The 23,678-nt window shown below is 34.3% G+C and overlaps 2 protein-coding genes across 2 annotated transcripts; one reads left to right on the top strand and one right to left on the bottom strand.

Annotated features, from left to right (window-relative positions):
* Positions 1–362: 362 nt before the first annotated feature.
* LOC110730948 (GDSL esterase/lipase At5g03980-like) lies at positions 363–3,742 on the bottom strand. The gene is made up of 5 exons (XM_021910798.1): positions 3,231–3,742; positions 2,600–2,773; positions 2,322–2,470; positions 1,695–1,968; positions 363–934 (listed from the first exon to the last, which is right to left on the bottom strand). Exons 1-5 carry the CDS (start codon positions 3,538–3,540, stop codon positions 690–692), a joined length of 1,152 nt encoding a protein of 383 aa, XP_021766490.1. The 5' UTR covers positions 3,541–3,742; the 3' UTR covers positions 363–689.
* A 3,299-nt stretch (positions 3,743–7,041) lies between these two features.
* LOC110730942 (pullulanase 1, chloroplastic-like) lies at positions 7,042–21,959 on the top strand. Its single transcript, XM_021910793.1, has 28 exons — positions 7,042–7,524; positions 8,541–8,688; positions 8,783–8,835; positions 9,164–9,272; positions 9,668–9,804; positions 9,920–10,119; positions 10,252–10,401; positions 10,758–10,818; positions 11,610–11,730; positions 12,785–12,875; positions 12,971–13,064; positions 13,181–13,276; positions 13,364–13,504; positions 13,865–13,915; positions 14,866–14,936; positions 15,094–15,186; positions 16,091–16,181; positions 16,337–16,408; positions 17,610–17,666; positions 18,740–18,808; positions 18,916–18,972; positions 19,064–19,138; positions 19,632–19,720; positions 19,894–19,971; positions 20,088–20,226; positions 20,497–20,606; positions 20,715–20,814; positions 21,359–21,959. The coding sequence occupies exons 1-28, from the start codon at positions 7,309–7,311 to the stop codon at positions 21,467–21,469; spliced, it is 2,880 nt and encodes a 959-aa protein (XP_021766485.1). The 5' UTR covers positions 7,042–7,308; the 3' UTR covers positions 21,470–21,959.
* The last annotated feature ends 1,719 nt before the right edge of the window (positions 21,960–23,678 follow it).

Here is a 23,678-nt window from a genome sequence, read left to right as displayed (position 1 = left end):
TCAGTAAAAATATTTTCAGTTCAGCAAAAATAAGATGAAGTGAACAAGGCCTAAGTTAGGGAGGGAGGGCGGAAATTTTAAGGCTCATAATATTGTACCTTCCCTATTTTAATACACCTACCTAATTAATACGGAATTTGTCTTATTGTTCATTTGATGTTGGACTCCAAAACTCATCAATCATCATCTCAAAATTAAAATTTCTCCTTAATTTTATTTCTTAATAATGACGCCAAAAACGAATGTAACAAATAATAAAGACTTGCGAATGGAATAATATGGATAGGGAGTCATAAAATTGAAGTAAAAAGATACTTTTCATTATAGTTCATACATTAAATTGATATGACTCATACGAGCAATAAGCCGAATTGTAAAGACTACTATATTCGTAAAATGTATAATTATACTCGTATAACAAAATTGATGCAAAGGGTGATTGTACAAGCTAGATAAATACTTGTATACTATATTATATGAGTATAATTTTATATATCATCAATTTCAGCATATATATATATAAAGGTGAATTCAACCATTGTGTAAAACTCTCAAGTAGCAATATATACCAAGTGTACTAAATGTTGCCAAGAGATGGTTGAGCATAAAATAAGTAAAGATGGACCCCTTTTGTCTTCTCTGAATCGTTTTAACATCACCTAAGATCATTTGATTTGTCTCTTAGGTTTTTACCTAATAGGTTTCCTCAATCGTCTTCGAATTTGTTTTTCAAGTACGGGCACGAATTGTTCTAGTAATTGGTCCCCAACTCCTTTGTATCCTTGTTGAGTCAAATGAATTCCATCCCAGCTTATTCTTTTACTAGGGTCTTGACAAATGGGAGATCCAGGACTGCCACAACCAGTTGTGCCAAAATTATAAGGGTTATAACCATATCCACAACAAGCCTTTTTGGTGTCATCCTGCTCAATCCCTGTAAAACAATATACAATTTGTTAACTGTATGCAAAGTACAAATTACAATTATTGATGTTTACAGAACATGTTCCAAACAAAATTACGAGTAAATGTATTATACACAACAGTTATTTTGTTTCAAATCATTGCGCGGAGGGGAGGGGGGAGTGTTAGAAATCATTGACAGTTGGTGCACAAGGTGGTATGAATATGTATTCAGAAATGAAAACAAGATACGAGTAGTACATATGAGTTTGTAAGTCAATCTTTAATAGAGGCCAACTTTGAAAATATAAATATGACCAATGCTTTTTTTCTTAGAGATTGGTTAAATTCATTGTGTAATCATGTGCATAAATGCAAAATTTTCACTCTTGGGGATCTTACTTGTCAATGTAGTTGGCTTCGACACCAACCGCGCACACGGCACACAGCACACAATGCGACGCACCTTTGTACCGGAAGCCGTGCGTGAAGAATTGTGCATGTGATTGTACCAATATAATAAATCCTAATTCCTATTAATTTCATGCATACGTATAGTATAAGGAAAGGTGAAGGATGTTGGACTTAATTGTCAATTTAGAATTAAAGAAGAAGATTCACTAAGTCTAGTTTCAATTAATAAGGAATGAATTCGTGACTATTAGAGGCGACTTAAATTTTTATTTCACTTGATTTAAGATGGAATCCCATTTACCCGTGTATGCTGTTAAACTGTAATAAAGCTTGTGCTCGTGTAACGTATTCCAATCAACTAAAGATTTGAACATTACCTAATTGTTGAGCATTAGCAATGACCCATATCAATGCAGAATAGTAGTCTCCATATACGATTGCCACATCTGGGTGCTTTTGTTGCAATTGCTTGATGGCTCGTATCAACTTTATATTGTAGAACTTTGCGAAGTTATTGTAGTCTTTCAAGCACCAAAGTTTATCATACTTTGAGGTATCATTTGTGGCAAATTTAGCAAGATAAAGAGGCACACATCCAATAGGAAAGTTCCCAGGCACCACAATATTAGTAGCCCCAAGTTTAATCACTTCCTGAAAATTATGCAAATAATGTAGATATTGTGAATCACCTACTCTATGTAATGGCAATAATATTATTCTTAAAAACTAACCTAGTCATCCAACCCAAACTAAATTACGTTACACTTGGATTATACTCAAAACAAGTTTACCCGTGTTTGACCATAACCAAGATTGACTTGAACAATATGACCTGAAAACTAGTACTCCATAATTTTTTTTAAAAGTAAAGTATAAACTCAATATAACCTGAACTGAATTGATGTGACTAGTCTAGATCAAGTTATCGAAACTAATTGAACTCCGAAATCAATACTCCGTAGTTATTTTGCCTATTTAATTAGTCAATTCATGTTTCAACTCACCTCGATGGCATTTTTTATGGTTTGCACAACTCCGGGGACAAGCTTAGCTACCTCCTTTATTGATTTGCCTTGGTTAAAAGGACCATTGAAGTCATTACCTCCAATCTCTCCCATTAGCACCAATGACTTTTGTAGTTTTCTTTTTATTGCTGCAATCATGCAAATCATCATGTACATGAAATTAAGGGAATGAATGATAAATTAATAGAGTTATCCAAAGTTTTGGAAATTTAACCGAAAAAATCAACGAATTAATGTAGCATTAAATAAGAATGTACCTATTGAATTATGATAAGTAGTCCTGAGGTGATATTTAAACCAATCAAGCTGTCTACCCAAAGAATTGTATTTGCCATTAGCAGTAGCACCTATTACGGCAAAATTGGCCCCATGTCTAAAGTCGCTTCCTTTGGCAAGATATGGGTTTAGCAGTGGTAGATGGAAGAACATTGCTATCTTGCACAATTCCATATAATTATTAGTCACCCACAAAAAAAAAACACGACACAAAAACACACATAATACATAACTGAGTATAACTTATTATGAGACATTAAAAGTGTACCTTATAGAGAAAGTTGTCATAAATCTAAATCATGCATGTTATTTCTAGTAATGGTAAGTTGGACATCATTATCTTACTTCATTGTGGTTTAATCAAACCCGTTGACTTACTTGACTATGTACCAAATTAAAGGAGAATAAAGGAAATTAAAGAAGAATGAATTATTGATATCTAAGGTAAGTTATTACTTTTAAGTGGATAACATTATTTTTAATGTTTTTTAATAAAGTCGTCAAAAACTGTCTGAACTAAAATCAAGCATTAAAAGAGCAAAGAAAGTAAATTATCAGACATTAAACATGTATAGCACATACGAAGTATATATCTAAGTTCATGATACATACCAATGTAGTCCACCATGATAAGGCCATCGGAGGCACGACCCGTTGGGTGGTAGCTTTGGCCATAAGGAAGCCTACTATAGGTGGACTCTTCCCCATTGACCTCTCGGATGTAGTTGCCAGTGTCGGAAAGGGAGTCACCAAATTGGTAGATAGCCTCAATCTGCCTAGTCAATCTAATTAGATCTCTTTTGCTTACAAGAGAGTCACCCACAACGTTTCGGTCACGAGTAATGTTAGTAGCACTAGCACATAACAACACTGAGGAGAGCAAGAGAGATTGCATGAACAACCGAAACAAGAAGTGTTCCATTGTTGTTCTTGTTGTCGATCAACCAAAAACTACAACTCATGGATTACTCATTGCTTAAAGAGTTGGAGTATATATAAGGGCAAAGGGATTTGACATGACCATAATAATGTGTTTTGACCTTTTTTTTGTTGGCAACAAACTATTTGATGATATGAAGACATTTTCTCCATAACTATATTTATTCTTTGTTAGAATGTGCATGAAATCATTTGGTTTATGAATTCTTTTAGAGAAGATTTTATGCTTCATCATTCATTTTGAATAGCTTTTTATTTCTTAGAATTTACACAAGCTAGTTGCTTTGCTTTGCTTATGAATTTGGCGTGTGATTTAATTTAGATAGAACCAAAGCATAAGCATGTAATTTTTTATAAATTGCATCAATCTCTAAGCATAGATATTCAAATAATACAATAATAATGGACAATCACATATCCCCCCAATACTTGACCTTGGTCACATAAAATAAATAATGATAAAAATGATGGGCCACATTATTGAGATTATTAAGTTTTACGTAACAATATGAATTGCATTATAGTTAAAAAAAATCAGAATTTTGCAATCATCAATGTTAAGACCAAACCTAATTATTAGTGCCCACCACAAAAATTAACTACCATCCACACCAATAAGCATACTTAGCTTCACGTCTTATTTGCCGTAGGGAATTAGTTATGTTAAAAATAAAGGTTGTTAATGTAAATTTTAAAATTACATATTAGTGTCTTCCCTAAAGGCCCTAAACCCCTAATACATACACTCGCCATTGCCCAAGCCTCCTCCCTTTGTAAGTTTGTTCCCATGAGTCGTTTGCATTGAGTTTGAATCATATCAATTCGAGTCGGGTCGTCAATTATTTATGCTAAGACTCTTAAGGGTTGATTTCAAGTTCATATTGGCTCATTTTTTATTCTATTGCCATTATGTTTAATTATTTTAATATAATATCAATATTAGAACAATAGGTTATTGGTTTGGTATGGGTTGGGTTGGGTCAAAATCAGATCAAATGATTACAGATAAAGTTCGGTATTCAATTTAGGTATTACTGGTTGGATAATTGAATTGAAAAATGTGAGTTCTGATAGCTCTATTTGAGCCTGTAAAGATAAAATCCCTCGAGAGTAATTGGGACAACCTAAGTTCACGTAAAACCTATTTAGTGAGACGAGGTTCATTATAACCCGTTTTGGCTACTCAAGACCAATAATGAGGCCATACTATTTGATGATACCTATATCCAAACATATTTTCAAGCTGATTACTCACTAATTATGGAAAAACCAATTAAGAGAGAGATGCAAGCCAATTTCATTCTCCCCCCCACCCCTCCCCCCCCCCCCCCTTCATCACCTTTTCTTTTGTCCTAATAAACACTTTGAATTGAATGAACCTATTTAGTGAAAGAAAGATGCAAGCAGCTAAGTTCTTCCTCCACTCCCTTTCCTTCCATGACACCAATGTTCTTATAGTTGTGTCAGAAAATATGAGGGTTTGCCCAAATGTCTGATATTTGAGATGAACTATTATAAAATGGGTATTGTAGTGAGTTCTTCAGTGACCAAGTTTTGCGAAATAAAAACAAAAGCCTTTTCTTTTTTTCTTTTTTTTTTTTTTTTTGAAAGGAACTTAAAGAGAAGTAGACAACATATTTTTACGAGGAAACCTTTAAGGCCTAACTATAAGTAAAAAAAACCTTGACCCATAGATTTTCCTAAAAAATACATTTTCAGTGTAATAGGCCAAAACTCTTAGTTAAAACGTATTACAATTGAATGTTATCCAATTTTCCACAAGTTCCTAAACAAAACTTGACCCATAGTTCCTAACCGGAATCGGAACTCAACAAGCACTACTCTTAACTTGCCCAATCTGAATCTCTGATTCAAATCTCCAACAACACTCCCAAACTGCTACTCACTCAGCCTCACACTAAAAACCTCACACTCAGCCTCACACTAAAAGCCTACTCTGCAATTTTTTTATTACATAAAAGAATTTTCTCGAATCCTCACACCCCAAAAACCAAATACAACGAAATGAATAACTCCAATACAAGTAGGAAAAAGTATGGAAAACAACACATGAAACCCGAAACTAAAATGGCAAAACTTGACTACTTTGTCGAATGTGCTCTCTAGGATATAAACTCACACTTTAGTCTACTTGATTTTCTATTTATACAGAAAGCACAAGCAGCTAAGCAAGGTTAAAAACAGAAAGATAAGTATAGAAAAGATAATGATCAAATCAATTTAAGAACATATTTCTTTTTGCTTAAAATCGAGTAAAAGGATTTCAAAACTGTAATGTAAAAAAAAAAAAAAAAAAAAATTTCCAACCAAATTTTAACTCAATTAAAAAGCATAATTATCTCTTACAAAACCATAAATAAACTTTATCTCTCTATTCCTTCCAATTTTATTTCTTAAGTCAAGCTTCATCACGTTTCTAATAAGGTCTAACTTATATATACACAAATCCTAAAGTTACAACTTAATTCTAGTTTGATCTTCATGTAAAGCTTCTAAAACATCTTCACATAAACTCTTGTACTCGTTCGTTGCTTACTTGAATTCGGAGTAATGTTCCATTTATGGAACTGCGGATCAGGAAGACTGCTATTGAGACTTGTCTGCTACCCGCCAACTTTGTTCCTCTTTGAAACACATAGATCAAGTTCTTAACTTTAACTTGTTGTCATTCTCCTATTAAGGAGTTGCCTTATGCTCCTGTCAAGGACCACATGAAATTAAAGTTCCTCATTGGAGACCATCTTATAGGAACTGATCTTCCATCTTACTTGCTTGCTCTAGTTCCGCTAGCTTAAGCTTGTTGTGCTTCAAGCTTTTCCTTAGCTCTAACCGAGTCACTTAAGGGATTTAGGTCATGTTCTCTTCACCTTAAAATAATACTGGTACTTTATAGTTAAATAATTAATAAGTTAGGTTCAGTAAACGTAGTATTCAGTAAATATAATATTTAATCGGTAATAATAAGTTTTAATCAGTAAAAATAATTTCAATTCAATAAAAGTAATTTAAGTTTAACAAAAATATTTTCAATTCAGTAAAAATAATTTCAGTTCAACAAAAATTAAAGTGAAGATAACAGGGTCTTATTTGATATTTGGCTTGTTATCATCATAACCTTATAGGGTCAGGTTGTACGTGCTAATCAATATGTCATGCTAAGCTAAGCGCATCGTGCTTGATTTATACCAAGAAAAACCGTGTTGGAGTCATGCTAATCTTCATAAACAGAGCTCATGTACAGGTGTACAACTTGGATTACACGTCATGCTAACTGACTCCTTATTTTGTAAATTGGTGAAAATAAAGCAAGGCGACTCATTGTTGTACAATACCCCTTGAACCACCGATGTCACGTACCTCTAATGTTATGGCGGGGTCGTACCTGACCGACCCTTATGTTAGCTCAACCCATGCCGCGCGCTTTAACCGTAACCCCATGAGCCCTGAACTCAAACAAGAAACTTTTTCAAAGAATCAGCATTTCAGCATCACTCATCACTCTTTTAGACTCATTATCACAGAAAATAACACGAATGACAAAGATAGCATGGAGATATTTGCAGAGAAAGACGAAACAATTTGCCCCAAATGACAAATCTTAACAGACTTACCATGAAAATCCCAATTCTTCATCAAAATCTACGCAGTTTTCCCACTTTACACCATCATTCTTCGCCTGCTCAACTGAATTTTCTGCTTCGACCGCCATAACCAAAAGCTTCATCCTCAAATGTCTTCACTATATAACCCCTTTGCTCTTTCTTCTAATCTTCATAACCATAATCTTCGATTAGTACCCTTTAATTTTCGTTTGAATAAGAAATTACCATCCTTTTCAGATTCCATTTTCATTGGGTCTAATTCTGGAATCTTCCATTCTTCATCAAAGAAAGGTTTTTCTTGCTTTTGTTGCTCTATGGCTGTTGAAGTTGATTCTGTTTCTCAGGTATAAATTTATTGTTATTTTTATTAATTTTTAGAAATTTTGATCAAATTTATGGAATTGATTATGCTAATGAGTTAGTTTCTGTATTTTATGTTGTTTATTTCAGTGTATATTCTGTTTTAATTACTTATATGGATATGAATATGTATGGATTATATGAGTTTGAAATTGATGAATATTTGGATATATTGGAGTAACTAAGTGACTTAAATATTACTGTGATTTGTGATGTGTGTTCTTCTACTTGGAAGTTTGGAACAGAAATGTTTGGTTGACACTGAGAGTTACCGACCATTGTGAGAAAGAGAAAGACCAAGAATGTCGTTTTAAAAAGAATTTATAATTTTAACATGAGAGTGGCTAATCATAGCGTGAAGGTAGTTAACCCTTAGGGTCAGGTTAATGTATCATGATTTGTGTTATCCTCGACTAGTTAGGGGTGAGGTTGTATACATCTAAACCTCTACAGATTGGCTAAGTGCGAAATTGAAACTAGGTGAATGGGAGGCTGGAGTAGGATTATGGAGTATTGGAGTGTACTACTGTATTACCTAGGAAATCTCCACTTTCATCATATACCTTTACATTTTTGATTAATTTTACTTTTGGTATCAACCATTATGAATTCTTTTCCTTAGAGGTCACACTAATGCAGGAGATAATTTTTTATTTTGGATGGTAAGAGCACTAATTTTAGTGAAGGTTGGGTGAATAATTTAAGGTTCCTTGATGAAGTATACTTGGGATTTATCTACTATCTATATTGAGAGAATTTTGACTCCTTATAATATCTTTAGACAAGTATATAACATGTGTTTTTTTGGTGGAATCATGAGGCAATTAGTCTATGGAGCTAGCCGAACCAGCCTAATGTGTTAGATTTAGTTTTAATCGTTGTTTTAGTATTATGCTATACAAATAGTATGGTAGTGACTTAGGTTCAGTTTCCTACAGCTACGCTTTGATTCATCACCTTACAAATGTGTTGATAACTAGTGAAAACTTGATTATTGCAGATTGAATTGCAAGGGACTTTAAATAGCTCTAGAGCATATTGGCCGAGCAAGTATATCCTTGCCTGGAATGTTGATGTTGGAAATGGTTCATACTACTTGTTTGCAAGTAAAACTGCTGCACTAAGGGTTACGAATGATGGGATAGAAGGTCTGGTATTATGTCATACTTCTCTGATATATGTACATTCATATACAATGGAAAATAGACTCTACTCTAACTTGGCTCTTATATGAGTTGACAGGCTATGATGTGAAGATAAAGCTTGACAAGGACAATGGGGGATTACCAACACATGTAAGATGCTTAATAAATTGCGATAATATGCACTGTCCTTATAATTTTCCTGTATTATCTAGCAAATAGGATTTATAATTTTTCAAACCTCCCCTCTCTTTGTTCTTTATACCTGTCTAATAATACATATGTATGTTCATAACTCCACGTGTTCGTGTTAAGTCTCCTTGAAAGTATGAATACCACTTGCAAAGTTGCAAGGATGGTGATATGAACTCATGCTTTTAGTTCATACTAGTTGTACTTTTGCAAAATTAGTACTTTTTAAACCAGTGCTTGAATACTCTCTTTCTTTATTGCTTTGATCTAATCTATCTACATTTATTAGGTTACTGAAAAATTTCCTCATATTAGAGGTTACTCAGCCTTCAGAGCTCCTGCCACCCTGGATGTTGAAAGTCTGCTGAAGTGTCAACTAGCAGTTGCTGCTTTCAGTGGTAAGCTTTTAAGTTTTGACCTCGGCCAATTTAAAAAAAAATTATTCAAACTGATGCCATTTGCAGAAAGATAAATTAATTCTTATAGTTGCCTTGTTATCCTCCACTTTACAGCTACAAAGGACATGAGGATTTTCCTGAGTAGTTTCCATGTTCTCAATGTTTGAGTGGCAATTTATTTCCTTTGTGTTGAACACTAGAAAAATTATAAAATTTGATTGATGCATCCGATTATTCTAAATATAATCATTCTTGCATATTTGCAATCTTTGTTCTTCACTGGCCATTTGATGAATTTCCTGGTGCATCTGATGTCTCCGGTAAAAACCTTGATCGTGAAAAGCATGCTGGGTTCATTCCTGGTTACTGACAATGCTTTATTTATACTTGTACAGGTGATGGGGCTTTCAGAAATGCTACTGGTTTGCAACTACCTGGCGTTATCGATGAGTTATATTCATATGATGGTCCTCTAGGTGCTGTTTTCTCAGAGGACTCCATATCATTAAACTTATGGGCTCCTACTGCTCAGGTATGTTGTCCTTATCTTTCCTTTTGCCTCCCAGATCTCTTTCAAGACCTGCACTTATTTTAGATCATTATGTGCTTATTTGAGGAAATTGTGTGCTATCTGTTTAAACAAGCAGGCTGTGAATACCAGCATATATAGGGACCCATTAGGTGGTGAACCGTTACAAACTGTTCAGCTAAATGAATCAAGTGGTGTTTGGAGTGTTGTTGGACCAAGAAGCTGGGAAGGGTGTTACTATGTGTATGAAGTCACTGTCTACCATCATACCACCTTGAGAATTGAAAAATGCTTTGCTATTGATCCATATGCCAGAGGGTATGTCAGTTTTCCTCAAACGTGAAAAGTGATGCAGAGCTTTTAATCCTTCATCTGCTATAGCTATTATCAACAGGACCAATAGCAACATATATTTAAGGATACATATGTTTTATTTGTTGGTTAAACTAGGGTTTCAGCAGATGTAAAGCGAACATTATTGGCTGATATAAAGTCTGAATCTCTAAAGCCTGAAGGATGGGATAATCTGGCTGATGAAAAGCCTCATCTTCTTTCTCCTTCTGACATCAGTATCTATGAGCTGCATATAAGAGATTTCAGGTGGGTTTCGTAATATCTTGGAAACAGAATATACAAATTTTGTGAAAATTACTATCATATATCACATATATCCCTTGTTAGTGGTAGATACAATTTTGCTACAACTTTTGAATGAAATTAATTTACTGAGACCAGGAAAAATGAACAGCTTTCAGGAAATAACTTCTAATAATTTACACACTTGGGTTGGCCCATTTTTGGGGAGATTTAGGTTTATATAAATGCTTCCATTGTAAATCTCCAGGGCTTCAATTTTATTTTTTCTAATCTTTGTGATTTAATGTTATCAATCTTATCATTGGGGCACTGTTGAGGATTTGTGGGCTTATGGCTTTAACAACTGTGCTCTGTTACAGTGCTTACGACCTCACTGTGAACCCTGACCTTCGTGGTGGATACCTTGCTTTCACATCACAGGTATTTATATAATTTTTGTTCGTCTACTCTAAAAGACTTTTTTATTCTTGCTTGGATGTTTTCTTCAGTATATCAAATTCAATACTGAACTGACTCATGTTTTAAATTATGAATCCTGTAACTGATTGCGTTCAAATAAAAGTTCTTCAGCCCCCTCTCCCCCAACACACACACACACACACACACACAGAGAAACACAAAAAATAAAATATTGCCTTTAAGCTGGGTAGTGAAATGAACTTCAAAATGAAAGGAGAAATTTACATGAGATTGATATTCTTCCATGAAGAAGAAAGCCAGCAACGGAGCGCGTTGAATGGAGGGAGCTTAATTTACAATGTTTTGATGATCTTATCACTGAGTGGCAAAAAGTCTATGTGTCAAATTAAGCTGGGACTGTCTACATGTTTATGCATCTTTCACAAACTGAAGGATCAATTATAGAAATCAGTAGAAAGGGAAAAGGGGTGTAATCCCAATTTCATTTCCCTTACTCTTCACATTAGCCAAGTTTATTTAGAATATCTCACTTGATGCTGCATCTGATGGTGTTATTGAGTGTTACAATCACTATTAGTCTATTATATCTCCCTAATAGTGGTTTAAGTTTTGGGAAACAAGACCTTTATCATTATATTGGTTAAGCTCACCTTCACAGTCTTTGTTTGTATAATTACATTGGTTAAGCTGACCTTTACATTCTTTTTGTGTATAATTATAGTGGCTAAGCTGACCTTTACAGTGAGAAAGAATATTCTATGTAGCCTTACTGATTAAACTTCTACTTGAAGGACTCAGCTGGTGTTAATCATTTGAAGAAGTTATCAGCTGCTGGTCTTACTCACGTGCATCTGCTGCCAAGCTTCCAGTTTGCTGAAGTTGATGATGACAAAAAGAAGTGGAAATTTGTTGGTAATTACTATTGCCTGCTTTCTCTAACAATTTGATGCTAACGTGTGTAGATCACACATTACAATAAACTTTTATCTATATAGGAGCAAACATTGCTGAAATTGTGTTAGTAGCCTTTGAAATTATTTGCTTGGTGGATCGCTCCCCAACTAAAGTTTCCATTTGCATCGCAAACACTAACATTCAAAGCAGCGTAGACTTTATTGAAACTTTTCTGCCTAAGATGTGAGAGCATGCATATTCTCTTGATTGAATACTTCAAGTCTTCAAGATCTTATAGCCTTCAAAGAACTTATTAATGTTGTTGTGGAACATGTAGAATAATAAACCATGATTTTAACTACACTAGAATATGTCAACTTAAAAAAAAAAAAAAAAAAAAAAATTATTGCAAACATTGTGTCAAAGGTTTATTTTCCAGGGGATTTGAATCTAAAATTACATGGGCCTTTTCCTCTACATGTGTTGACGCTTAGTTATATCCCTGAAAAGTCACCAAGTTTTGGCAGAATAAATCTCCTTTTATTGGCTCTTAGTTCTGGCTCTCTGAAAGTGGTGCGTTCCTTCAGGCTGCTTGGTCAGTAAATCTGAGAATAGTCTTACTCTTTGTTGATATGCCTCAAATCCTTTGTTTGAGGTCCTTAAATAGGATATTTTAGATAGATGTGAGTATAGATCACTCAATGGCTTGGCACAGAAATGGGGCCCTAAAAGCTTGGTGTATTGCTCAGTGTGCACCACTAAGTGTATCATCTCTAGGAAGTCATGACCCACTATGGTTAATGCTTGAATCTGGCCAAAAAAGGTTTATTAAAAAAATGAGATGTTTACTTGGAACAGATGAAAGGTCCTTATGGAACAAGCTGTCTATGGCTGCTAGAATTTAGCTTGCATTTGTTTTCGGTTATTTTAGCATATTTTAGTATTCCTATTGGTTTCTTGCCGTATTTTAGTTGATTCTTATCCATTTGCCATGAAGTCATTTTAATTTAATAATATTAGTATGTATCGGGCTCTATGTTTAGTCATTTCAATGATAAGAACCTTTTTTCAGATACTAAGATGTTAGAAACACTACCACCTGATTCAGAAGAGCAACAAGCTCAAATAACTGCCATCCGTGATGAGGATGGGTATAACTGGGGGTAGGCTTCAATCCCTTTGGACTGTAGTTAGTTCAAAATTCCCTTCTCTTGCAACATTATCTGATATTTTGTTACTAATTTTTCCTTTTATGAAGATATAATCCTGTTTTATGGGGGACACCTAAGGGAAGCTATGCAACTGATCCTAATGGCCCATCCCGTATAATTGAGTTCAGAAAGATGGTCCAGGTGTGTATCTTGCGTTCTAGTCTTTTACCATGGGGAAAGTGTGATCTTTTTTAGAGCTAGAATTCAGATCTAGCTTTCCATTCCATCATAAAACTAAAATATTGACTTGGTTACAGGCATTAAATCATATTGGGCTTCGTGTAGTGTTGGATGTTGTTTATAACCATTTAAATAGCAGTGGGCCATCCGATGTAAACTCTGTTCTTGACAAGGTGTGCATATTCTTCATTCCATTTTATGCTTTCTTATGAATTTTCATTCCCATCTGTTTAACCTGGTGTTAAACGTATTATTTATAGATTGTTCCGGGTTACTACTTAAGAAGGGATGCTGATGGTGCTATTGAGAATAGCACATGCATAAATGACACAGCTAGTGAGCATTACATGGTTGAACGTCTGATTTTGGATGATTTAAAACATTGGGCCATCAATTATAAGGTGATTGACTGATTTTGAATTGTCGAATCTTTCTCCCTTATACTTTTTTTGTGATTTTGTTGCTTATTGTTGGATTAAAAGAAGAGGGAAGCCTTAGAATCTTCCTTTTCATAGACAAAAAATTTGCACCTTGGCCTCTTATTAACAGACAAGAAAACTGAATATGATTATCTTGTGTGTTTGCTATTAGCTTTAGATGGCAGGGTGCAGGTCGCTTTAGGACTAGCACCTAGTATTAGACTAGGCTGAGAGCTTTCCCTTTTTGTCAATTATTGTTGTTAAATAGTTCTTTATTTTGTTATCTCAATTTCATCATGCAAATGTCTGAAATTTGTATTTTATGACCACCCTTTCTTGCAGGTTGATGGTTTCAGATTTGATCTCATGGGCCACATCATGAAACATACAATGGTATGTATTTGTAAGTTTAAGAATTTTCTTTAATTACAGATTGTAGTATTCTGGTACTTCTACACCATCATGGATTTTGATCTCTCTTTCTTATTCTTCTAGTTTAATTTAGATAACCTTGACTGCTGGGCGAGTGAAATGTAATCAGTCATGTAATAGATACATACATAAGCCTTTTATATTCCTATTCCCAGTAACCTGTGAATAGATACATAGTTTAGCTTGAATCGTGATTTCATGATACCTAATTTACTTTGCTGTCCAGAGAACCTCCACTCTCTTATAACCTACTTCCTCCATTTCTCAATAGTTGCACCATCTTGACTTTTATGCTATTCCTATACTACCTTTGGCCATGTTTGTTTACTAATATATAAAAATAAATCTCATCATTTTATGCTGTTGTGTTATTCTAATATATATTTTCAAAACATATATATTTTTATAGTTGTTATAAAAGCATAATTAAAGATATTAATGGTCAAAGAAATGTATTGGCAACATGTTTAGTCAAAATGATGCAACTATTAAGAAATGTAGGTAGTATATGGTATTATTATAATCTTATGTGTAACCTTTCCCTCTCAAACCATTTCTCAGTATTTTTTTTTTCTAGAGGAAACATGGGCTACTTAAATATGCAATTTCTGAATTGTGCAATTGAAAGTATACATTAGGAATTCCCTTCACCCTGCCATCTAAAGCTAATAGCAAAAGTTGGGATTATTTTTACCAAAAAATAAATGAAAGTAACAATAGCCTGGTAGCTGACTGAATTCTTTGGCTGGAAACAACTTTAATCGGCTCTCTTCCCGCTGTCTGAAATTTATCTGTTTCTAGATGAAAAGAATTCTAAGTTAATAAGCTACTTCTTTGGTTTGCTTTCTATAAGTATGTGTCACTCAATCAGCTCAAAACTTGAATCTAAATGACTTTTTTACTGGTTACAGGTGAAAGCAACAAGTATGCTCCAAGGCCTTTCAAGAACCCAAGATGGTGTAGAAGGTTCAAGCATTTATATGTAAGTGGCAACCATTGATGGCCGCTAAATTTTATCACTTGTATACACAAGTATAATTGTATTTCCCTTCCATTCTGAGTTTGCCATTTTTTTTAAATAAATCCTGTCTATTCTGTCTTGGTTCTATTATTTGGATTACCATATGATCTTCCTTTAGATATGGTGAAGGATGGGACTTTGGTGAGGTTGCAAATAATGCACGTGGAGTAAATGCATCTCAAATGAATCTTGGTGGCACAGGAATTGGAAGGTAAATGTTCAATGTTTGTCCCCTTCAATGCTACAAATTTATATAATGTATATATTTTTGTGACCAAAAATGGTGGATCAAAATTAATGTCATGTATACTCTGTGCTTAACTTAAATGTCTATATCACACAAAAGACGGGATATCATGTGGTTTTTAATTGTTCAGTTTCTAAATTAACTAGTATGTGGCTTGGGCCTGGGTCATTACTTTGAATATCCTACTGTATTATATGAGTTCCAAACTACAAATTATGTAATGGAAACTAGCAAAAGATAGAATAACTAATGAAAAGAAACACAATACAAACATCTTCTATCCACATTAGTTATGTTTGGGTTGAGGATGCAAGCATAACTAAAAGATAGCTTAGATGGCAAGAGTTCTAAGACTTCTAACTCATTTCTTGTCGGTCTAGATTTCAAAATCTATTAGTGTTCAAAAAAGTGTACATGCCACATGGATATAGACTGTACCAAGTACATGAAGCTTACTAGTTATTAAGATACCAAGACTGGCCCTGTTGGGTCTGGCTCTCTGAGGCCTAATAAGTAATACCAAAGTATGATGTGAAAGCTATCCCCTGGGAACCACAGCTAAAGATCTTCAAGAACAGAATTTTGTCACCTTGTATCATACCTGGGCAGTGCTTCTGGGCAAGTGACGAGGATTTGAGGATGCCACTAAACTACAATTCTCTTTAATTCGGAAGTGATGTGAGGAGTTTATTCCGTTAGTCTTAAGTAAAGTAACTTAAATTAATCACTATTCACATATATTTTCTTGTCCTTGATAAAATAAATTGTTCAATCGTCTTGACTTATTATGCTTTTTGTATATATAATATCTTAGTCAAGCAGAACTACTATCAGTCAATTACTTTTAATCCTGCCAAATCTTGTTCAGTTTCAATGATCGAATTCGAGATGCAGTGCTTGGCGGGGGCCCTTTTGGCCCCCTTCTTCAGCAAGGTTACGTGACTGGCTTATCTTTACAGGTATATTATTCTTCAAATGGATCTTCCACTAAGTAATTTGTCTTTGTGATTTTTCTGTGTTTGAAATCTTTTATCCAAAATTGTATAATTCTCATCAATAAAGTAAAATGAAGCAACAGGCGTTCTTGAATCTTTTAATCTTTCCTGATCCGCAGCCTAATGATAATGACCATGGTGGCAAAGCTAATGCAGATCGTATGCTCGCTGTGGCAAAAGATCACATACAGGTTCTTTACTCAGTTCCTTTCCGCTTTCTCCATAGATAATGACAAGGATACAGTGATCGTTAAATATTAATTCTTTATAGAATTAGTTTGTATTTCGTTCTGTGCTACTTTCAGAAAGCAGTTGCCTTGCAAAGGATTTGCTTTGTATAATTTTTTCTTGCTTGAAGAAGATAAAGACTAAATTTTTGTTACATGCTGTTTTTCGTTTATCTTTAAGTATTTAGGCAGAGTAATGATTTCTAATTTGAATAATGTCGGTACTTGGAGTGACTTCAGTATTCTTATTTTTCCAAGGTAGAGGTTTTAAGGGTTGTCTTTTCGTTTATCTTTGATGTGATCAGAATAGTTTACTCATTTTACATATATCATGTTTTTCATAATGTATAGAGAACAGTCCCATGTCTTTTTTAGTAATTAATATGCTCTTGATGGGGCTATTTTGCTGTCAAGAAAGAAAGATTGATAGGTGAAAAATCGTGTATACTCTATCTGCATTTACTTATCATACTCAAGGAAGGTACAAAATCAAAGGAACATCTTTGTTTGGTCTCCTAATATCTTTTTGTCTTACAAGTTCCAACCAACCACAATTTCCCTTCAAAAGTCTCAATGCTCAACATATTACTATAGAACGGTAACAAATATTTGGGACTTCCTAAAAAGGAAATTTTGACTAATCTGAGGGCGGAGGAGTTATATATTCAAATTGTTATTGCTCTTTTACATGTCTTTTTGACTGATGTCATATTAGAAGGATTTTATATAGGATAAACTTTAAATCCCAATGCAGGGCAGGGATAGGTTCACTTTGTGATTAGTATCAGTCTTCAATCCGTTCACTCTTTCTGAAGGCTATAATATCCAAGGCTAAAACCAATCACCCACCCTGCGCTCTCTCCCTCCTTTTTTGGTGGGAAAAATTGAAGGTGAACTAGGGTTGAACTAGTAATGTTTCAGGCAGATTGTAGATTCAATGTCTTTAATTTGTACTGACAACTGTCTCTTAAAGTTATCACTTCCTCTTGAAGTCACGGTTGCAGTATAATCTCTGCTATATTTTCAATTTTGTAATTGTAATATTCTTTGCCATCTGAACCATCTACAGAGCAACCAGCAACAGATTCGCATCAGATTCAATTCTTTATTTATGTTATTGCAGTGGGTTAATCAAGCTCTCTTTTTTTTCTTTGGTATGAATTAGGTTGGGTTGGCAGCAAACTTGAGAGACTTCATGCTGACTAACTGTGATGGCAGACAGGTAATTGCTTTTACAACAAAATTCTGATGTAATACAAATTCTTTTGGTCGCTGACCTCAAAGGTTTTTTATTTTATGATGTGGGCTTCGTATTTTTGTGTCTTTCCTCCTCACCATTCATTAGAGCCCTTTCAAAAAATTGTATCACTTAGCTATTAATTTGATGGTATTTTTTTATCAGGCTCCATTTTGAAATATTATTCTTAGTTTGAATTGGACTTCTTTAAAGTGACTTTGATAACTGTTGATTTGTGTTCAATTTTGCTACATTTTCTTATGCTAGCATTACAATAGCAATTACTATTATTAGCAGCATCTTTCTTCATCATCAGCACCTGAATTTTATAACATGTCTCCATTGATCAATAGCAATTACTATCATTAGCCCTCAAAGATGTATGTATCACCTCTCTATCTTTTCTATATATGTTGATCATTCCATAACATGTCATCCATATCTTCTATGGGGATTCTTTGACAGTAAGTTCAAGGTTAATTGGTGTGGGTAATGTGAATGATGCCAAATTGCCTATATGGCTAAGCAATTGATGTGAAAATGAGGGTGTTTAACTTCATGGGTTCTGTTATAAATTTCATGACAATGATCTCAAGTGATATCAATATTTATCCAAAATTTATGACGTGCATTCAGCAAAACTTAGAATACACCTTTTTTTTTTTTTTTGGAAGAACTTAGAATACACCTAACTAGCTTATAGTTGACATTCTTTTTTTTTTTTTTTTTTTTTTTTTATCTCCATTGCAAGTCATTTGTCTATAGATATTAGATAGCTATAGCATTTATTCAATTCTTTGTGTGCCTTCCAAATGACGCTACCAAGAATCTTCTTCCGTGGACTGCAATTTGAGTTGGGACTGGAATCAAGTCCCAGCTTAATCTGATAAAAAAAAAAACTTTCATATTTTGAATTCCTCCTTGTGCCCTTGATTATTTGCTAGAGCTTATCTTTGATTTCTGTTGCTGATGAAAAGGTCCTATATGCTCTGTTTCTGGCATAATTTTATTTTCTTCTTATGCTGGTCAACTGCATAAACCTTTGTTTTGCCTTCCAGGTAAAAGGCTCTGAAGTTTATACCTATGGTGGATCACCGGTTGGGTATGCTTTGCAGCCTATAGAAACTGTGAGTATCAATTGGAAAATCTGTTTGAATTTCAAACTTCATTAGATGCATCACAAGGCTTGCTAAATATATTTTGTTTATTTCTTACATTTACCTTATATCTGCAGATCAACTATGTCTCAGCTCATGATAATGAAACTCTTTTCGATATTGTCAGTTTGAAGGTGCATATTTGCAAAAGTCCATAATTTTTGCCAGTCAAGGGACTGAAGATTATCTTACCTTGAATTTAATATAATTTCTTTGGTTATCCAGACTGCTACCTATACTTCGCTGGACGAGAGATGTAGGGTAAATCATCTAGCTACGAGTATCATAGCACTTACCCAGGTTACTATTCTTAATTCTTTATATTTTACAAAATCTTGTGCTATACTAACGCCAATTGAAGTTAAGTGTTGCTATAACTTGAGAAGGGGGGGATAAATATATGTTACAGAACAAAATCTGAGTACATACTGAAGTTGAAACTAAAATACCTGTCTAAAAAATTTGTTATAACTGCATGGTAAAGTTTCTCCTTTGGCATGGCTTAAGAAGGTTACACATTCTAGCCTTACCCCTTGAATTTGTTGTCGGAGTATTTTATGCAAGAGAAAATTTGTGGTGAGAAGTGATGAAGAGACATAAGTTAAAAACACACGATTACAGAGGGGAAAAAACTATACAGAATCAATAAAGAAAACAGAAAGGTCCTTGACTTGGTGTGACTGGATAGATAGATGATTCATACTATATAATGTTTTAAGCTTATATGCCTCTGATTAAAACAATATATACTGCATAAGATACCACGTTTTCTGAATGTCTTCTACGAATATAGGGAATACCTTTTTTCCATGCTGGTGATGAGTTGCTACGTTCAAAGTCCCTTGACCGTGATTCTTACAACTCTGGTGATTGGTTTAACAGGTTTGTGATGATTCCATTTTTTTTTTTTTTTTGAGTCCAAACGTCCGCAAAAATAATGTCATATTCTGTTGTCCACTATATTCCAAGCATTTTATGATGGTGTTATCAATGATGATTTCATCTTATTTCACTACACTATACTTATGCACTCCTGTTCTTACGTCTTTCATCAGATTGGACTTCAGCTATACTACCAACAACTGGGGCGTTGGTCTTCCTCCCAAGGATCAGAATCAGAACAATTGGCCTATGTAAGCTTTGTTTCTTTTATATATGGTTTCATATTATGTTGACATTCCATCATTATCGACTTCTTGCTCAAATCAAATACAAAATTTGATTTATCTTCATGGATATACCCTTTCAGAATCAAGCAAAGACTGGAAAATCCATCATACAAGCCCGACAAGAGTCACATTATTGCTGCTGTTGAAAATTTCACCAACTTATTGCAAATTAGATACTCTTCCCCACTTTTCCGTTTAAGAAGTGCTAAGGATATTGAGGTAAAAGCAGGTTATTTAATTTGCATAAATATCAAACTACATGATTTCACAAAACAAATACGATCTTTTAACTAAAAGCAAGATATGTCTTTTAATTAACTGCATGGGCCTATATTTTGCTAATATGAGCAGTTATGTTGCTAGGAAAGGATTATAAGATTTTATGTTTCATCTTAGCATTCTAAAAATGAAGTCATACTCTTCCTTTTATTTAATTAGGTTACTGATTAACAGAAACAAAATTTATGCATGATCATTGATGTTTCTCAGGATCGAGTACGCTTCCACAATAATGTCCCTTCTTGGATTCCTGGGCTTATAGCTATGAGCATTGAAGATGGTCATGCGGGTGCCTCTGGCTTGTCGCAAATAGATCCCAAGTAATTTTGTGAAACTCTTGCACTTCTCTCTAGTTAAAGTTTATTAATTTTGTCAGCTACTAACATTTGATAGATGGGAAGAAGTATATTCTAATACTTTTTTTACAGGTTCCAATATATTGTTGTCATGATCAATGTTCAGCCTACTGAAACCAAATTTACTAACCCAGATCTTCGAGCTAAATCTCTACAGCTACATCCAGTACTGGTAAGTGGTAACAAGTACTTACTCTTTTTCTGCTTTTCTTGTTCAATGTTCACTCTTGGTCCAAATATCTAGAACTGTCAAAATTAATATAGCACTAATTAAAATAAACTAACCCAAGTCTAACTGAAACTAGACAACATGATTTTGTTCTGAACCAGATTGTCCTGACCTAAAATTAATAATATAGCTGTTAGATTATGCTTATGTGGCCCTCCGCGAATTGATCCATGAATAATGACTTGCTACCCAAATATAACTCGGACTGAATTATTGCAAACCAATCCATATCCGAACGAACCTTTTGCCACTGGTATGTGCTTTAGTTAAAAAAACTCTGGGCACCACTAATAATTTTGTATCGCTTGTCCTTGAAATCTTATATAAACCTTTGGCAAGGAAACCCGCTTATAATGACCTATTACAATTCTCAAACTCTGTAGTGTGAACTAGAACTACAACTTACTAATCTTTGTCATTCTGTTAACAAAATTAATTCTTGTCACTCTCATTTTAACTCTTTGTTGTCTCCTTCTGCACTCTGCAGTCAATGTCAGGGGACACGATCGTTAAGGAGTCAAAGTATGAGCCTTCTACTGGATCCTTTACTGTACCTCCTAAGACGACTGCTGTTTTTGTTGAACCACGACATGTTTAAGATGAACTTGGAAGTTGAGGTCCAAGATGGCGACTGCATAGGGGTGTCACGAAGTGGAGTTTCTATCTGCACACCTGCAACCTTTAACACAAATAACAATGGCTGCTGCTACTGAGGCCTCATAGTATTTATAGCTCCGGCACAATGCCACAAATAAAAACTGTCTTTATCTATCTCCAAAAGTAATTTAAAGGTTTTGTAAGTCAGTTTCAGTTCATAGTTCATCTCAAATTTCCTATAAGACCTGCCTAAATCTTACATCGTATTGTTGTAGTAGAAATTTTGTTACGCAGAAATAAAATAATGTGGCAGAATAAAAATGTGCTGTTTTTCTGGTATTGCTGGTCATTCAATGCTCGTGCCTTGAATACGTGCTTTTCATTTTCTTGAACTCGTAACGAGGAGAACTTCTAACAAATGTTGAATGAGATCATTCTTTCTTGCTGGAGTTGCTGATCTAGTTCCAATAAAAAAAAAAAAAAAAAAAAAATGATCCAATACGCCTTGCGATTTTAATTGAAGATATGCGAGATTGGTAAGTCTGATATCCAGCACAGAATAAACACTGACTTACCACATCACCGAGTCGTAAAAGTTTAGACGGCTGCAGGATACCCAATTTTGGAGGTTCACAAAAAAAGGGAATATAAGCTGTTAAGTCTGGGTATTGGCTAGCTAAGATGGGTATGCCGCCGCCTATTCAGGGAGTTCAATGAGCAGCGGATGATACGATGCTCTGGCGCTCAATATGGGGCATTAATGCCCCTCCAAAGCTCCGCATTTCCTCTGGAGCGCAAATAAAGGGAATCTCACGGTTAAGGAGAGATTACACTTCCGCCATATTGCTACTGATACTATGTCCAGTGTGTGGAGCTTCTAGTGAAACCATCATTCACTCCCTCTTCGAATGTAGAGCAGCTGCGTGCTGACATATGGAGCCGTTGGAAACTCGATTTCATGATAACCCTATGCAGTCGCCATCTTGGACATGAACTTGCAAGTTCATCTTAAACATGTTGTGCTTCATGTGTAGAGCCCTGTTAATGGAAAATACTAAAATGTAAAACTGCAACCTAACTACTGTCTCAATTTGATCATTTTACTACAATTGGAGACTTAAAATTTAGAACTTGCTTGTTGATTCATGTATAAGTGTGCAACTATCTTTACATAAAGTGGCAAATAGAAAATTAATGGGAGAATAATTTCAATAAAATGTTGTCCTTCAATTTCTTTTCTAAAGTATGAGCTAGCATTATGTTTGTTGTATACTTGCTACTTCAGAAGTTGTGTTACAGGTTTCTCACACGACTTGCAGCTGTAGAGCAGAGCGGGCGCCCCTAGCTTACTGCATCAGACAACCAATTTTTACTGATGTTATATTGTATACATGTTTGCATTTATAACACTAACTTAAGAGTAATGGATGAAGCTAAGGTATATCGAAGACGGCCCGTTATCATCCACTTCGATCTCTAGTGATTGCAGTTCCATCCCCTCTCTCTAATACACCATAAACCTTGCATCAACAATTTGCAATTCTTCGGTACAATATATTAACTTCTAGTCTTATGTACCATTCTTAAACTTGTACTATGTACTAATCTTGGTGATGGTCTATTTCACTGTATTTTTATAAAACTTCCAAGTCATATGTACCAAAGAAGGCCATCATAAGATAAGTAATGTCGTCTTTTTTGAGATTGAACTACAAGAGAAGTCTCCCCTCCTTCCAATTTCACGATAAGGTGTAATGTTGTCATATACATTAGCATAAATAAATTAACCTTCCAATCTCACAATAAATTATAACGTGTAACACTGCCTTATATGATATTAAATGAAATTCAGATTTTAATCCTATCCTCTTTTTTTTTTTTTTTTTTTTAATATGTATATTTTTATAATTTGTATGTATAATCAATAAAATTACTCAAAATGAGTAGATTAGATTATGTTAATACCATACTAAACAAAAGATAGTAATAAAATGAACAAGATGCACACTACTAGCACACTCTAGCATAATAAACAAAATTAAATGATGAAAATTTTGAACATAGATAAGAACAAAAATGGCATTATTATAAACTATCAAGTAGTGTCTTCAAAAAAAAAAAAAACTATCTAGTTGAATTTAACACAAAGTTTAATTTTTTATATAAAAATATCACAAGAAAAATATCTCCTGCACAAACTTTATTATTAT

Source organism: Chenopodium quinoa, unplaced genomic scaffold (assembly GCF_001683475.1).
Source record: "Chenopodium quinoa cultivar QQ74 unplaced genomic scaffold, ASM168347v1, whole genome shotgun sequence".
Lineage (NCBI taxonomy): Eukaryota > Viridiplantae > Streptophyta > Magnoliopsida > Caryophyllales > Amaranthaceae > Chenopodium > Chenopodium quinoa.
This window is presented reverse-complemented; position numbering and strand designations above follow the sequence as displayed.

Bases quoted from the DNA above. Each gene is read 5' to 3' on its own strand.
- LOC110730942 (XM_021910793.1), top strand. From the start codon at position 7,309: ATGTCTTCACTATATAACCCCTTTGCTCTTTCTTCTAATCTTCATAAC. The intron at 10,120-10,251 runs GTATGTCAGTTT...TGGTTAAACTAG, and splicing joins ATTGATCCATATGCCAGAGG to GGTTTCAGCAGATGTAAAGC. The intron at 11,731-12,784 runs GTAATTACTATT...ACCTTTTTTCAG, and splicing joins AAAGAAGTGGAAATTTGTTG to ATACTAAGATGTTAGAAACA.
- LOC110730948 (XM_021910798.1), bottom strand. From the start codon at position 3,540: ATGGAACACTTCTTGTTTCGGTTGTTCATGCAATCTCTCTTGCTCTCC. The intron at 2,774-3,230 runs GTATGTATCATG...TGTGCAAGATAG, and splicing joins TATCATGGTGGACTACATTG to CAATGTTCTTCCATCTACCA. The intron at 2,471-2,599 runs GTACATTCTTAT...GCATGATTGCAG, and splicing joins TACTTATCATAATTCAATAG to CAATAAAAAGAAAACTACAA.